The sequence below is a fragment of the Rhinolophus sinicus genome, linkage group LG10 (genome assembly GCF_036562045.2).
Source record: "Rhinolophus sinicus isolate RSC01 linkage group LG10, ASM3656204v1, whole genome shotgun sequence".
Lineage (NCBI taxonomy): Eukaryota > Metazoa > Chordata > Mammalia > Chiroptera > Rhinolophidae > Rhinolophus > Rhinolophus sinicus.
In genome coordinates this window covers 7938369-7950667 of record NC_133759.1, presented here as the reverse complement: position 1 = coordinate 7950667, position 12299 = coordinate 7938369, and the positions used below count along the sequence as shown (strand labels likewise).

General features: G+C 59.5%; 2 protein-coding genes across 5 annotated transcripts in view; one reads left to right on the top strand and one right to left on the bottom strand.

Annotated features, from left to right (window-relative positions):
• PTPN23 (protein tyrosine phosphatase non-receptor type 23) overlaps positions 1 to 11351 on the top strand; it is a 28605-nt gene extending 17254 nt beyond the window's left edge. For 3 of the 4 annotated variants that reach the window (XM_074312453.1, XM_074312451.1, XM_074312452.1), the window contains 23 exons: positions 2550 to 2677; positions 2913 to 2989; positions 3547 to 3596; positions 3730 to 3861; positions 4136 to 4216; positions 4301 to 4432; positions 4520 to 4567; positions 4939 to 4995; positions 5122 to 5180; positions 5349 to 5428; positions 5532 to 5646; positions 5740 to 5805; positions 6371 to 6516; positions 6791 to 7102; positions 7188 to 7342; positions 7430 to 7581; positions 7671 to 7850; positions 7945 to 9697; positions 9775 to 9959; positions 10047 to 10151; positions 10235 to 10373; positions 10449 to 10562; positions 10641 to 11351. In XM_074312453.1, the coding sequence (XP_074168554.1) occupies positions 2550 to 2677; positions 2913 to 2989; positions 3547 to 3596; positions 3730 to 3861; positions 4136 to 4216; positions 4301 to 4432; positions 4520 to 4567; positions 4939 to 4995; positions 5122 to 5180; positions 5349 to 5428; positions 5532 to 5646; positions 5740 to 5805; positions 6371 to 6516; positions 6791 to 7102; positions 7188 to 7342; positions 7430 to 7581; positions 7671 to 7850; positions 7945 to 9697; positions 9775 to 9959; positions 10047 to 10151; positions 10235 to 10373; positions 10449 to 10562; positions 10641 to 11120 (4746 nt within the window). In that variant the 3' untranslated portion in view covers positions 11121 to 11351. The remainder of the gene's footprint in view (positions 1 to 2549; positions 2678 to 2912; positions 2990 to 3546; positions 3597 to 3729; positions 3862 to 4135; positions 4217 to 4300; positions 4433 to 4519; positions 4568 to 4938; positions 4996 to 5121; positions 5181 to 5348; positions 5429 to 5531; positions 5647 to 5739; positions 5806 to 6370; positions 6517 to 6790; positions 7103 to 7187; positions 7343 to 7429; positions 7582 to 7670; positions 7851 to 7944; positions 9698 to 9774; positions 9960 to 10046; positions 10152 to 10234; positions 10374 to 10448; positions 10563 to 10640) is intronic. The other variant, XM_074312450.1, reaches the window with a different exon arrangement.
• A 264-nt stretch (positions 11352 to 11615) lies between these two features.
• The window catches only part of SCAP (SREBF chaperone), a 52553-nt gene continuing 51869 nt past the window's right edge, over positions 11616 to 12299 (bottom strand). The window contains exons 22-23 of the mRNA XM_074312454.1: positions 12036 to 12242; positions 11616 to 11951 (exon numbers count right to left, since the gene is read on the bottom strand). Of these exons, the coding sequence (XP_074168555.1) occupies positions 11706 to 11951; positions 12036 to 12242 (453 nt within the window). The 3' untranslated portion in view covers positions 11616 to 11705. The remainder of the gene's footprint in view (positions 11952 to 12035; positions 12243 to 12299) is intronic.

The following is a 12299-nucleotide window of genomic DNA, read 5'->3' as shown; positions in this document are numbered from 1 at the left end:
ATTTTAAGAGATGTTAACACTTTGGTCAGCGTTGATCAAGCAGTAGTTCGCCGCAATCAGAAGTGTCTGGACGCTGATGGTAACCACTTTGAGCACCTCTTGTAATTGCAGAAGTTCAACGTGACTTGTATTCATTCATCTTTTGTTATAGGTATTAACACAGTTTTTTCCTTTCTTAAAATGTGTATACATTTTTTTGGCACCCTCTGTAGTTACATCAGACAGATCCTGCCAGTGCAGTTGTTACCTTGGTGGGGAGATAGATTCCTAGAGCCTCGTGCTCTGCCATCTTACCAGCATACTCTTCATAAACTGAGTTTTTACAACAGATTTTATTTGAACAATTTGAAACTCAGTGAGATGATATTAACTCAGCACCATTTTGCACACCCCGGTGCACATGCACACAGCGTCCGCTAGGTGGAGCAGAGGAGCACGGTCACCAATCTCCAAAGGCTCTCCTGAAGCAGATCCTTTAAGGAGTAGGTAGCCTGTGCCGAGCAGTGGGCTGGGGAGAGCCGCCCCCAAGCCCGCCCCAGACCTGAGGCTCTTCCAGCACAGACATAGCTCAGAAGAGCAGGCTGGCTGCTTCCCCTTCCTGGGGCTTGTCATTCATCCAAACAGTGTGAAAGTGGGACTAGATCAGTGTTTCTGCAGGGAAACCACAGAACAAGCTTTTTTACATAGAAATTATAATAATTCATGTGATGAGAATTCAATGAAAAAAGTTACCAGACTGAAAACCCCTCCTCGATTCGGCAGTATAGAGTAGCAAAAAGTATTACAGCACTGGTCAAGTTTTTAGTGAATTACAGAAAGTGTATCAAAGCACAGATACAGTATAAATCAAATTAATCTTTGACCATTTCTCATATTTGCCATCGAAAAAGGGAAGGTGGGTATTTGGGAAGCTGTAGGCAGATCCGCTTTCTCTGATCTGGGCCTCTTTCCTTATCTGTACAACTGGGGCTGGAGTAGTTATTTCTAAGAAGCCTTTCCAGTTGTAGCTCTGAAAAAAATTGTTGCCTCTGTGATCACAGGGAGTAAAATTGACAGGTGTGCTGGAGGCGGTTGGAGGGTGAGGGAGTGGGTATGGCCGGTGTCAGCTTTCTTGAAGACCCCTTTTCTGTTCTGTTCTGCTCCTGCCTGTGCTGGGATCTGGGTGGGGCTCTGGTCCTCCCCACAGGTGGGTGAGGGTGAGGGAATCACAGCGCTTCTGGCCCGTCCCCTCCACGTGTGCCTGCTCCTGGCGGGTGTATTGTCTGCTCTTCTGTTGATTTGAGCCGAGGGTCATTTGCTTGGTTTTGTTTTCTTTCCCAAATGGGAACAGTTTTATGGCTTATAATAAAAATTGAAAATGTTCAACATAAATACATAAACAATATAAATAAATATGTGTCTCTGTGTATGTATAGAATAAGATAAATTACTTAAACCCTATTGCCCAGGGATAATTACTTACCATTTTGGTATATAATCTAGATTTTTTTTTTTTAAGATTTTTTTTTATATTGGGGAAGGGGAACAGGACTTTATTGGGGAACAGTGTGTACTTCCAGGCCTTTTTTCCAAGTCAAGTTGTCCTTTCAATCTTAGTTGTGGAGGGCGCAGCTCAGCTCCAGGTCCAGTTGCCGTTGCTAGTTGCAGGGGGCACAGCCCACCATCCCTTGCGGGAGTCGAAACCGGCAACCTTGTGGTTGAGAGGACGCGCTCCAACCAACTGAGCCATCCGGGAGGGAGCTCAGCTCAAGGTGCTGTGTTCAATTTTAGTTGCAGGGAGCCGAGCCCACCATCCCTTGCGGGACTTGAGGAGTTGAACCAGCAACCTTGTGGTTGAGAGCCCACTGGCCCATGTGGTAATCGAACTGGCAGCCTTCAGAGTTATGAGCACGGAGCTCTAACCTCCTGAGCCACCAGGCCGGCCCATAACCTAGATTTTTTTATATCTTTGTCTGTATACCTAGTTGGATATCAGTGTCTATTTGATTTTACATAAATGAAATCATACCCATTCATCTGTTGTATACTTTTTTTTTTGCCCAAAAATAAAAGTGTCACGGACATCGTTACATACCAGCAAACAGATCCTGTCTTCAGTTTTCGTCACTGCACAGCATTCTGTGTGGGTCGCCTTACCATAATTTATTTAAACAGTCCTCTTGCATGGACATTCTGGTGGTGTCCAGTGCAGTATTTGACTGTTAACATTGCTGTGAGAAATATCCTTTCATGCTCATCCAAACATTTGCTCTTCTGGATATTTCTTACTGTATGTATATTTTTAGATACAGACTGTGGGTCAAAATTTAAGTACGTTGAAATTTTTAATGCATGTTGTAAAGTGCCTTCCAGAAAGGTGGGGCTAGTTTTGTTCAGCAGCCCTAGCCGGAGGACCATTCGTTGAATGACCACAGATACAGTAGCGGGCCTTCTTTGGGTCCCTTGGAACGTGCAGTGTCCCAGCTTTGATGCATATTTTGTGGGAGGACAGACCTGCCCGTCCTGTACCCCCAGTGATAGCAGGCCTGCTTCTCCCATCTGCCCCCCAGAATGCTGTCCGTGTCCCACGGGACTTTGAGGGCTGCAGCGTCCTCCGCAAGTACCTAGGCCAGCTCCATTACCTGCAGAGTCGGGTCCCCATGGGCTCCGGCCAGGAGGCCGCTGTTCCTGTCACCTGGTGAGAGCTGGCGGGCAGGGCCGCGGGGAGCCTGGAGGGTGTCTGGGTGCTGGGGATGCCCTTCCCTCCCCTCCCCTTTCTTCTCCTTGGTGCACAGGGTGGGGAGCAGCTTGGTGTGGTCTCCCTAGGCCTCCCTCCCCCACTCCAACCCTGTACTGGGGTGGCTGGTCCCCTCACCTGGCCTCAGGGCCCTGGCCAGCTCCTTCCCTCAAGATGACTGGTGGCATGTCTGCAGGACCGAGATCTTCTCAGGCAAGTCTGTGGCCCACGAGGACATCAAGTATGAGCAGGCCTGCATTCTCTACAACCTTGGTGAGTTCCTGACCCCTTCCCCATGGCTCTGTCCCCTCAGCCCTGCCAGCCCAGGAGCTCAGCTCAGCAGCAGGCCATGAAGTCAGGGGGCTGATGGATGGGAGGTGCCTACATCCAGACCCCTCCACTGCCTTCCTCACTGCTCAGCCAGCACCTCTTTTCTGGGCCACGGAGCCACCCTGCTGGGGAGAGGCAGTACTGGGCTGGCTGCGCCCCGGGGTTGTGCTGGGGGCTCCGGCTGGGAGACAGGGCCGGATGGCCTCTTTCACTGCACAGCCGACCCACCTTTTGACTTCGGGCCGCTGCACACAGAAGGAGCACATGGCTGGCCTCAGCCGACCCTGTCAACCTTGAGTCAGCCTCAGCCTGGCTCAGAGGAGAAGCTTGGGGCATCCCTGAAGCTTCAAGACTGGACTTCTAGGCTGGGGGCTGTGGATGGGAGCCCCTCCTTCCACTCACACCTCCATTTTCCTGATCGTGGGTGACAGCACTGCCCTCTCTGCCTCCCTGTGTCAGCAGCCCAGACGAGCCCTGACACCCGTCCTCTGTCTCCCCAGGGGCGCTGCACTCCATGCTGGGGGCCATGGACAAGCGGGTGTCTGAGGAGGTGAGGATGGGGGGACGTGAGCAGGGAGGGCTGCTGAGTGTTCAGACTTCGGGGTGGGATGGATCCTGCGCGCGGGAGTGGACACAGGCGGTGTCTGGCTCTGCCCCAGCATCTTCCTCGTCTTCCCTGGCAGGGCATGAAGGTCTCCTGCACCCACTTCCAGTGCGCGGCGGGCGCCTTTGCCTACCTGCGCGAGCACTTCCCTCACGCCTACAGCGTGGACATGAGTCGGCAGATCCTCACGCTCAATGTCAACCTCATGTTGGTGAGGCGCTGCCCTTGATGGAGCCGAGTTGAATCCAGGAGAGGGGGCAGTTCAGGCTGGAGCCTGGGCCAGGCCCCATGCACATGGTGGTCAGGGCGGGACATCAGGGGCCTTGGCTTTGATCTTAGAGCCCCAGGTGGAGCAGGCCTGTGCTTCTTGGAGTGGGGGGAGGGGCTGAGGAGCGAGAATATTGAGGAGGGGTCCCTGTGATCAGCCCGTTGGAGGGGCAAGGTCTGTGGGTGGACACGGACATGAGCTGTGCTTGCTGCTCCAGGGCCAGGCGCAGGAGTGCCTTCTGGAGAAGTCGATGTTGGACAACAGGAAGAGCTTTCTGGTGGCCCGCATCAGCGCACAGGTAGGGGCGGGGGTGTGCAAGGGGGGCCTCAAAGGAACGAGGGCAAGCGTCTGGCATGCTGCTGACGCCCTGTCCGGCTCCCAGGTGGTGGATTACTACAAGGAGGCCTGTCGGGCCTTGGAGAACCCCGACACCGCCTCGCTGCTGGGCCGGATCCAGAAGGACTGGAAGAAGCTGGTGCAGATGAAGACCTGCTACTTCGCGGCTGTGGCTCATGTGAGGGCAGCGTGGCCACTGGCTCTGGGCGGGGCTGAGGCGCCACAGCTCAGGGAGTAAGTAGTGACGTCTCTTCTTCCTTCCCAGCTACACATGGGGAAGCAGGCTGAGGAGCAGCAGAAATTTGGGGAGCAGGTGAGTGAGTTGTGAGGAGGAGTCAGGACTGGGTCCTGCCAGCGGGGTCCCTTCCCTAACAGAATGGGGGAGGTGATCTTCTCTCTGCCTCTCACCTCCACATCCCTGGGTGAGCCCTGCTGCAGGCCTGGTGAGTCCCGTCTGCAGCCCTCATCCTCGGGGACGAGGACACAGAGCGGGCTCCCCACAGCGGCTGGCTGGTTGGAGGTGTAAGCTGGGGTGGGGTGCCGTGTGACGCTAACCTGTTGGTTTGGCTGGCACCCGGCTGCCTCCTCAGCTTCTTGCCTTCTAATGGGTCACCTGATGGCCCACCTTCAGTGGGGTGGCAGGAGGAGGAAGAGTGACTGGGCTGTGCCCATTGTCCCCCACAGGTCGCATACTTCCAGAGTGCCCTGGACAAGCTCAATGAAGCCATCAAGTTGGCCAAGGTAAAGCTGAGGGAGGGCCTGGCTGCCCCTCAGAGCCCTGAGGGCCCAGGGAGCTGGCCTGGAGGGGCCGGGGGTGTCCTGCACGGGCCTGGGTTGGTGCTGAGCGCCCGCGTCCCTGCCTCACAGGGCCAGCCTGACACCGTGCAGGACGCACTTCGCTTCGCTATGGACGTCATTGGGGGAAAGTGAGTCTTGGGGGCTGGGGGGCCTGGTTCCTTCTTGTCAGGCAGAGTTGGCTCCCCTGTGCCTGCATCCTTGGGAGGAAGCCACCAGTGCCACATGGGAGGCCCGGTCCTGAATCCGCGCTGATCACCCAAGATGCCCCATTCACGTCCCCTCCTCTGGACCCCTAGGTACAATTCTGCCAAGAAGGACAATGACTTCATCTACCATGAGGCTGTCCCAGCACTGGACACCCTTCAGCCTGTAAAAGGTCTGAAGCTGAAGGGAGGCTGAGGATTGGGGTATAGGGTGCCAAGTGGGGATAGAACAGGTCTGCGTGGCCCTGGTCTCCACAATTGTCCTCCTCGTCCCAGGTGCCCCCTTGGTGAAGCCCTTGCCAGTGAACCCCACAGACCCAGCTGTTACAGGCCCTGACATCTTTGCCAAACTGGTACCTATGGCTGCCCACGAAGCCTCGTCGCTGTACAGGTGGGTGGGAGGATTGGCCCTGTCCTTAGCACAGGTGGGGTTGGGGGTCTCGAGAGACATGGGCTTCCAGCACCTGCTCTGTCACTTCTGCAGTGAGGAGAAGGCCAAGCTGCTTCGGGAGATGATGGCCAAGATTGAGGAGAAGAACGAGGTCCTGGAGTGAGTGTGGGCTGGGTGGGAGGATGGGGTTACACAGCAGACCTTTGTGGGGTCCCCAGTGCCATCTGCAGTAGCGAGAGTAGAGAAATGTCTGGTAGCACCAGGTTTCCTAGCTGTGCCCTCCACCCAAGGTCTTGTGTGCTAGATTTGTAAGGTAAGAGTCACATGTCTGGAAATGTAATGGCTCTGTGCGATATCAGAGGGATAGTGGATGGGGGGAGGGGGGTTCACACAGTGAGGGATATAAATGATAAACGTCTAAGTATTGCTTTGTCTTGTGCACCTGAAACTAATAAAATTTAAAAAAAATGCTTAATTTAGAAAAGCTTAAAAAAAAAAAAAAGAGCCACATGTCTTGGGAGGAGGGTGTCTCTTGTGCCCCAGTGTTCTCACCAGTGCCCTGGGCATGTTCTGAGGGCCGGGCCTCGTGGTGGAGGTCAGGATGCTGCTTTGCTCTCTGTTAGGACCTCAGACCTAGCTTCACTTGTGGGGGGGCTCGCCCTAGTGGGTTCCTTTTACACGTGAGGACTTGGTCAGCACCCACCTAGTCCTGTTGCCCCCACAGCCAGTTCATGGATTCAATGCAGCTGGATCCTGAGACAGTGGACAACCTGGACACATATAGCCACATCCCGCCCCAGCTCATGGAGAAGTGTGCCGCGCTTAGCGTTCGGCCTGACACTGTCAGGAACCTCGTCCAGTCCATGCAGGGTGAGTGAGTGGGGGAGCACGCAGGGGGTGGCGGGAACGAGCCGTTCACGTGCCCTGTTAACCAAGGCTGGAGGCTGCACCTCTCCAAGCACCTGGCACAAGCACCCATCCCCACGCCCCCATGGGTCGCTGCACCGTCTGCATTGCTTGGCAAGTGTTGGCTGCACACAGCCCTGGACCGAGGGGGCAATTGTGCCTCCTAGGGGATGGGCCAGAGTGGTGCCTGGCCTGCTTGCCTCAGGAGTGGTTCCCTCTCCCCCATCCATACTCTCAGTGCTGTCTGGGGTGTTCACGGATGTGGAGGCGTCCCTGAAGGACATCAAGGACCTGCTGGGCGAGGATGAGCTGCTAGAGCAGAAGTTTCAGGAGGCCGTGGGCCAGGTGGGGGCGAGCACGGCAGTGTCCAAGGCTGAGCTGGCGGAGGTGCGGCGAGAATGGGCCAAGTACATGGAGGTCCACGAGAAAGCCTCCTTCACCAACAGCGAGCTGCACCGCGCCATGAACCTGCACGTCAGCAACCTGCGCCTGCTCAGCGGGCCGCTGGACCAGGTGCGGGCCGCCCTGCCCACGCCAGCCCTCAGCCCAGGTGAGCGTGTCCGGCCCATGCCCGCGCTGAGATGCAGAGCTGGGGGGGGTGGGAATGTGGCCTCACTGCCCCCCGCTGCCCCCAGAGGACAAGGCTGTGCTGCAGAACCTGAAGCGCATCCTGGCCAAGGTGCAGGAGATGCGGGACCAGCGCGTGTCTCTGGAGCAGCAGCTGCGGGAGCTCATCCAGAAGGACGACATCACTGCATCGCTGGTCACGGCGGACCACTCGGAGATGAAGGTGGGCTGGGCTGCGGGGAGGGGCCGACGGCTGCGGCCCGATGAGGCGCGGCCCTGAGTGTCTGTCCTCTGCTCCAACGCTCTTCAGAAGCTGTTCGAGGAGCAATTAAAGAAATACGACCAGCTGAGGGTGTACCTAGAGCAGAACCTGGCGGCCCAGGACAACGTCCTCCGGGCCCTGACAGAGGCCAACGTGCAGTATGCGGCCGTGCGGCGGGCGCTCAGCGACCTGGACCAGAAGTGAGTGCGGGTCCTCGGCTCGTGCCCAGCGAGCGCCCCCCAGGCCCGGCTCCAGCCGCTCACCTCCTGCCGGCCCTTCTGCCCACCAGGTGGAACTCCACGCTGCAGACTCTGGTGGCCTCATATGAAGCTTATGAGGACCTGATGAAGAAGTCCCAAGAGGGCAAGGACTTCTATGCGGACCTTGAGAGCAAGGTGGCCGCGCTCCTGGAACGGGCGCAGTCCCTCTGCCAGGCTCGCGAGGCTGCCCGCCAGCAGTTCCTGGACAGGTGGGTGTGGCTCTGGGGCCTCGGTGCGGCTACAGCCCAGACCCAGGCGGGGCTGATGGGGCCTGGCTCTGCTCCTCCCTTGCTGGTCCCACAGGGAGCTGAAGAAGAAGCCTCCGCCACGGCCCACAGCCCCCAAGCCGCTGCTGACCCGCAGGGAGGAGTGTGAGGCGGAGCCTGGAGACCCACCCGAGGAGCTGCGCAGCCTGCCCCCTGACGCCTTCCTGGGAGCAGCTGCCACACTCCACTTTCCTGCTGGCGCCTTTCCCCCCTCCGTGGGCCCAGGACCCCACTATCTTTCAGGCCCCTTACCCCGTACCTACTCAGGCCCCACCCAGATGTTGCAGCCCAGGGTTCCCCAGCCCCCAGGGCACCCTGCAATGGCTATGGCCCCTGGACCTGCCATTTACCCAGCCTCTGCCTACACACCGGAGCTGGGCCTTGTGCCCCGGTCTTCCCCCCAGCATGGTGTGGTTAGCAGTCCCTATGGCGGGGTAGGGCCACCCCCACCAGTTGCAGGTCTGCCCTCGGCCCCACCACCCCAGTTCTCGGGCCCCGAGTTGGCGATGGGGGTTCGGCCAGCCACCACCACAGTAGATAGTGTCCATGCCCCCATCTCTAGCCACACAGCACCACGGCCGAACCCCACGCCTGCTCCACCCCAGCCGTGCTTCCCGGTGCCCCCACCACAAGCACTGCCTTTGCCCTACACCTATCCTCTAGGGCCCAAGCAACCCCTCACAGCCCCCCCAGCCCAGCACCACTTTTCTCCGGGGATCCCCACAGGTTTTCCACCCCCAAGGCTTGGGCCCCAGCCCCAGCTTCATCCCACACAGGCAGCATTTGGGCCCCAGCCCCCCCAGCAGCCCCTTCCACTCCAGCATCCACACCTCTTCCCACCCCAGGCTCCAGGACTCGTACCTCCACAACCTCCACAACCTCCTCAACCTCAACCTCCCTACTCGTTTGCCCCTCAGCCTGCTGTCCTAGGGCAGCCACCACCCCCCCTACACACCCAGCTCTACCCAGGCCCCTCTCAGGACCCCCTACCACCCCACTCAGGGGCTCTGCCTTTCGCCAGCCCCCCTCAACCTCCACATCCCACCCTGGCATATGGTCCTGCCCCCTCCCCCAGGCCCCTGGGGCCCCAGGTTGCCCCTCTTTCCATTCGAGGCCCCTCACCTGCCGGCCAGGCCACCCCGAGTCCCCACTTGGTGCCTTCACCTGCCCCATCACCAGGGCCTGGCCCGGTGCCCTCTCGGTCCCCTGCAGCACAGCCACCGCCATGCCTGCGTCGGGGACCTGCGGCTGCAGACCTGCTGTCCTCCAGCCCCGAGAGCCAGCATGGCGGCACTCAGCCACCAGGCGGTGGGCAGCCACTGCTGCAGCCAACTAAGGTGGACGCGGCTGAGGGCCGGCGGCCACAGGCCCTGCTGCTGATTGAGCGGGACCCCTACGAGCACCCAGAGAGGCTGCAGCAGTTGCAGCAGGAGCTGGAGGCTTTTCGGGGCCAGCTGGGTGATGCGGGCGCTCTGGACACTGTTTGGCGGGAGCTGCAAGAAGCCCAGGAGCACGACGCCCGCGGCCGCTCCATTGCCATCGCCCGCTGCTACTCACTAAAGAACCGGCACCAGGACGTCATGCCTTACGACAGCAACCGCGTGGTGCTGCGCTCAGGCAAGGACGACTATATCAATGCCAGCCGCGTGGAGGGCCTCTCGCCGTACTGCCCACCCTTGGTGGCCACCCAGGCACCTCTGCCCGGGACAGCTGCCGACTTCTGGCTCATGGTGCACGAGCAGAAGGTGTCGGTCATTGTCATGCTGGTGTCTGAGGCTGAGATGGAGAAGGTGAGAGGGAGCAGTTGGGGGGGGGGTACCCAGCAGGGATCCTGGAAAAGCAGCCCTAACCGCCCTGTTTGTCTCAGCAAAAGGTGGCCCGCTACTTCCCCACCGAGCGAGGGCAGCCCATGGTGCACGGTGCCCTGAGCCTGGCACTGAGCAGTGTCCGCACCACAGAGACCCACGTGGAGCGGGTGCTGAGCCTGCAGTTCCGGGACCAGAGCCTCAAGCGCTCTCTCGTGCACCTCCACTTCCCCACGTGGCCCGAGCTGTGCGTCTGCTGCCCTGGGTGGTTGGGGGTATGGGGTGAGGGGGTCGTGAGGGCCCAGCTCAGGTGTGACTCTGCCTATCCCCGCAGAGGCCTGCCCGACAGCCCCGGCAACCTGCTGCGCTTCATCCAGGAGGTCCACTCACACTACCTGCACCAGCGGCCTTTGCACACGCCCATCGTCGTGCACTGCAGGTAGGGTGGGGGAGGGGCAGGCACACCGGCTTCCTCCTCCTTCCTCCTCGGAGGCCTCGGCCTCACGCCCTTTCCTGCCACAGCTCCGGGGTGGGCCGCACGGGAGCCTTCGCACTGCTGTATGCAGCTGTGCAGGAGGTGGAGGCCGGGAATGGGCTCCCGGACCTGCCACGGCTGGTGCGGCACATGCGGCAGCAGAGGAAACACATGCTGCAGGAGAAGGTGAGCGTGTGGGCACAGGGATGGGTGCCCCCCCGGGGGACGGCAGCCCCTCTGACAGGCATATGTGCCCTGCAGCTGCACCTCAGGTTCTGCCATGAGGCAGTGGTGACACACGTGGAGCAGGTCCTGCAGCGCCACGGCGTGCCCCCGCCGTGTAAGCCGGTGGCTGGCACAAGCCTCAACCAGAAGGTGAGGAGGGAAACCCGGGGCTGCGGGGACAGCCACAGCCTCATGGAACCCGGTCTTCATGCACTTGTGCCTGTTCAGAACCCCCTCCCTCAGGACTCCCAGGACCTGGTCCTCGGGGGGGATGTGCCCATCAGCTCCATCCAGGCCACTATTGCCAAGCTCAGCATCCGGCCTCCTGGGGGCTTGGAATCACCAGCTGCCGGGCTGCCAGGCCCTGAGGAGCCCCCAGGCCTGCCGCCAGCCAGCCTCCCCGAGTCCACCCAGCTCCCACCCTCCTCTCCACCCCGCCTCTCTTCACCCGTGCCAGAGGCTCCCCAGCCTGAGGAGCAACAGCCAGACCCTGAGGTCCCCAGCCTGGGGCCCCCCTCTTCCTCCCTGGAGCTGCTGGCCTCCCTCACCCCTGAGGCCTTCTCGCTGGACAGCTCCTTGCGAGGAAAGCAGCGGATGAGCAAGCAGAACTTCCTGCAGACCCACAATGGGCAGGGGCTGCGGGCTGCCCAGCCCACCGACGACCCCCTCAGCCTTCTGGATCCACTGTGGACACTCAACAAGACCTGACAAGGCTTTGCCCACCTGGTCCTTACACTACATCATCTCCTGCTGTGCCCAGCAGGGCCTCGAGGTGGGCCTGGTCTCTTCCTCCCATTTCTGCTGCCTTCAGCCCTACCTGGTCTGGCCCACACCCCTGTGGGGTGGCGATGTAGCGCGGGCCTCAGGTCATGTTCTGCTCCTTTGTGGGACCTGACATTTTTCAGCTCTTTGCTGTTAAATAAACCAACCTGTTCTGTGGCCTGTGTGTGTGCCCATTGCTGCCTCAGGGAGGGAGCCTGGGCCTGGTGCCTTCAGGGAGCTTGGACGTGGATGGGCGGTAGGACAACTCGGGTCACCTTTGGCTTCCACGCCTCTGAAATGGTTAGGCGGGTCTCCCCCACCCTGCTCCTGTCCCCATGTGTCTTGTGTGGCTCTTGCCTGGAGCAGCAGCTGAGCTGGGGAGGGATGCGCACGTGACACAGACGCTCTCTAGGGGAAGACAAGTGGCTCAGAGGCCCCTGGTAGATGGGATTTTTTAAAAAGTTTATTATTACAGTCCTGAGGCGGCTTCCAGAAGCCTTAGCTGCTCCCCCAGTCCAGGCCCAGTGCCCCTCAGTCCAGCTTCTCCAGCACAGAGGGCACGTACACCAGGCTGAGCTCGCTGCCGAAGTTGCAGACGATGGCGGCATTGTCCAGCACCAAGATCTGACGGGCGGGCTGGGCCTCACTGTTCTTACCCAGGTAGACAGTCTGCAACAGGTCCCCGTAGCTTAGGTCCCAAAAGGACACACAGCCCTGGCCACCGGTCACCAGCAGGTTGTCTGAGATGACACCCAAGCTTGCACCACAGCCCAGGTCCTAAGAGGCAAGGACATGACAAAGCTCAGTGTCTTGAGTCCTTGCCTGAAACTCCGAGAGCCCGATGGCCCCCCGCCTGCCTACCTGCTGAATGGAGTAGAGCTTGATGCTTGTGCTGCGGTCCCAGATGCTGATAAGGTCATCCAGGCCACTGCTGATGACACAGGATGTGGTACAGGTGAGGGAGGTGACATCCCCACGGTGAGCAAACATGTGGCTGACCCGGCTGCCAGTCAGCACGTCCCACAGGCAGATGGCCCCATCTTGTCCTCCACTGGCCAGCACCATGGTCTAGGGGAACAGGCCCAGGGGAGCCGGGTCACCGGTGGAAACCTTTGTCCTGGGGGC